Raw genomic sequence first — 2,711 nt, 5'->3', positions numbered from 1 at the left:
GATATTCTTTTAACGGATGGAACAGATGCCTTTGAACTGATATTTCTCTTTCTAAATTCGATATCATACGGCGTAACATATGCTATGCCAAAAGATATTGAACCCATGTGTGGATTTTTTTGGACTTTCTGCACCATCAGTTTTTATGAGTAAATTTTTGTGCTTTCTTTTGTCCAACCTGAGAAGATAACGAGGCATTAAGAGCACCATGTTTGTATACTTTAAGGTTATGGATGTTTCTGATAATTATGCCGCGGTTAATATGGCATAAAACATGTGGCACAACATATTCTAAGAGCATGATTTGGGCCAGGAATAGAATGTGTGTTCATGCCTGCATTTGTCTGCACTTGTAGCCTTTTCTTAATCCCAAGGGCAGCTGGGAGAAGCACTTTTTATCTCTACCCTAATTATTGTCCTCCCTAATCTCCTATTGGCCACACCACAAGATAAAAATAAGAATTTAAATGACACGCTAGGTGTAATGTAACAGTGAAATGCACTTATGCAAAAGCAGCCAGCAGAACAATTGAATATAATAATAGGCCTCATTCATCCTCAATCAATCCCCTATTTAGAATTACTAGGAGATGAATAATTAAAATCATGAGCCCACACAGATTTATACTACATTGAATCTACTCAAGCTGAACTCATGATATTTACCATTAATACAGTCATGGTGTTGAGACAATAAATCAGAGAAGAAAAAAATGAGATTCAATCCAAAATGAAAGTTAAAAAGGGCTCTCCTTTTGAAAAAGTAGGGGTACAAGCGAACATGGATCATTGATTTAGGTGGAAGTACCTGAACTTTTGGGTGAGCAGAGAATTGGGGGCCATGAAGCTGGAATTTTTGGGGTGTGGAAATGGAGGATATTGTATTCAAAGGGCATTTTGGTGAGGTGAGGGATGAAAAGGAAGCATGGTAAAGAGAAGGGGTTTGGTAGTCAGAGCTAGCATGTGACCCACGGCCACTGGCAAGGGCACGCATAGGAGACAAAGTGAGAGCAAAGGGGAGGCCCGTGATAACTGAAATGCCTGCCCAACCTACTGATTGACTGACTCACTGCTAGCTCTACACCATCCATCACTGACTCAATTCCCATTCCCCATCCCATGTACAAAAGCAACTCCAGAGCCTATGTGACAACCACTATTTCCATCTCCCCTCTGTTTGTCATATGCATTGGCTTATTATTAGGCATGCACTCCCTCTCCAGTACCAATTCCATATGTATTTGACATGTCTTTGCTCTGGCTGTCATCTTGCCTGTCCCCTTCACGCCCATCGCTCGGTGTTGGTGTCGGTATTCCTAGCTGATGCTTCCTTATTGCTTTTTATTACATATACTCCCAACACATTAAAATGACCATTTTGGGTTCCTCTTATCCAAGCCTCTTTTCCTCTTAGTATTCCATGTGACATTAAGTTTGAGAGTAGGGAAACAAGTTAGTTAACTACCCTACCCTTATATGCAAAAGCATGCAAGAAATGGATATATTTTCCCCCTATATTTTTATCTCTGCAACTCAACAAGGCCCTAAATTAATTACTTTAATGGTTGGACCATGGCCAGTCTCCGGTTTTAATTTCTTAATCACCCCATTTCAAACAAAGAATTTCTATCACTCCCAAAAGATGTTCAAATGAATGTGTCCTCACATACTATGACGTTTATTGGGATCCAATGTTGCTTGTAGATACCTTGGCCGCTGCCAAGCCATAAGCTTCCAGTTTATTCATTTATTTTCCTTTCTCTTTCCAAATGCGAAAATGACCCATTAAAAAAATACTAGAGTTGGCATTCCGAGATCCCAAAAACACATCACCGCGCACCCTTTCCATTCTAATATACTATAAAAGATAATGACGGGCGTCAAGGATGAATCCCAAATCAAACCTGTCATTGAGAAAGTTAGAGAGATGGAGTCAAGGTTTCGAAAAAGAATGGCGCTGCGAAGAAAGCTTCATACACTGAGAACCCTTACCAGCTCCAAATCTGTAATGCCAGAAGCTTATATTTTCTTTCATAGCAGTAGTTCATTTGTCTTTATATATATGTTTCAATATGTTCATGCTGATCTTTTTTGTTGTTTGTAAAGGTGAAAATGAGTTCCATTGTCATGGATGCTTTTCTCTACATTTACAAGCTGAAACTCAAGCTGGAGGCAATCAAAAGAGAATACTTAAAGCTAATCAACTATACCCAGGTAATTATTACAATTTCTCTGTGATATATGCGCCAGTGGTTGCAGTCCTGTTTTAGACTAATACACATGCATGAAATGGGCAGGAAGTGAAAGTAGAGAAGATTAATGGGAAGGGGTTTCTGGTAAGAGTGAGCTGCAAGAAAGGACAAGATCTCCTGGTTTCTATCCTGGAGGCCTTTGAGGACATGGGTCTTAATGTTCTGCAAGCCAGGGTTTCCTGCAACCATGGCTTCGGCATGGAAGCCATTGTTGAAGCTGAAGACCAAGCTCTGGACGTGAGAGCTGTGACTGAAGCTGTTCTGAAGGCCATTGAGAAACCAGGTGGGGATGAGAAACATGTAAAAGCTTAGAGATTCATGTACCCACTAACTCCATGTAAACTTCTGTTGATTATGAGATTTAATTTTCTCAAGTCCAGTGTAGCTCTCACTTCCATGAATTCTATTGTGAAAATTTAATTATCGAAATGAAATATTTGATTTAATGAAAGATGACAA

The 2,711-nt window shown here is 39.6% G+C and overlaps 1 protein-coding gene across 1 annotated transcript; it reads left to right on the top strand.

The window, feature by feature from the left end:
* The first annotated feature begins 1,831 nt into the window (after window positions 1-1,831).
* On the top strand, window positions 1,832-2,711 carry LOC117924160. The gene is made up of 3 exons (XM_034842741.1): window positions 1,832-2,005; window positions 2,107-2,214; window positions 2,298-2,711. Exons 1-3 carry the CDS (start codon window positions 1,871-1,873, stop codon window positions 2,562-2,564), a joined length of 510 nt encoding a protein of 169 aa, XP_034698632.1. The 5' UTR covers window positions 1,832-1,870; the 3' UTR covers window positions 2,565-2,711.

This window comes from Vitis riparia, chromosome 10 (assembly GCF_004353265.1).
Source record: "Vitis riparia cultivar Riparia Gloire de Montpellier isolate 1030 chromosome 10, EGFV_Vit.rip_1.0, whole genome shotgun sequence".
Taxonomy (NCBI): Eukaryota; Viridiplantae; Streptophyta; class Magnoliopsida; order Vitales; family Vitaceae; genus Vitis; species Vitis riparia.
The sequence above is the reverse complement of the archived record's forward strand: the minus strand, read 5'-3'. Positions and strand labels throughout refer to the sequence as shown.

Excerpts from the sequence above, each read along its gene's own strand:
- LOC117924160 (XM_034842741.1), top strand. The coding sequence starts at position 1,871 with ATGACGGGCGTCAAGGATGAATCCCAAATCAAACCTGTCATTGAGAAA. Across the intron at positions 2,006-2,106 it reads CCCTTACCAGCTCCAAATCT|GTGAAAATGAGTTCCATTGT; the intron begins GTAATGCCAGAA and ends TTGTTTGTAAAG. Across the intron at positions 2,215-2,297 it reads AGCTAATCAACTATACCCAG|GAAGTGAAAGTAGAGAAGAT; the intron begins GTAATTATTACA and ends TGAAATGGGCAG.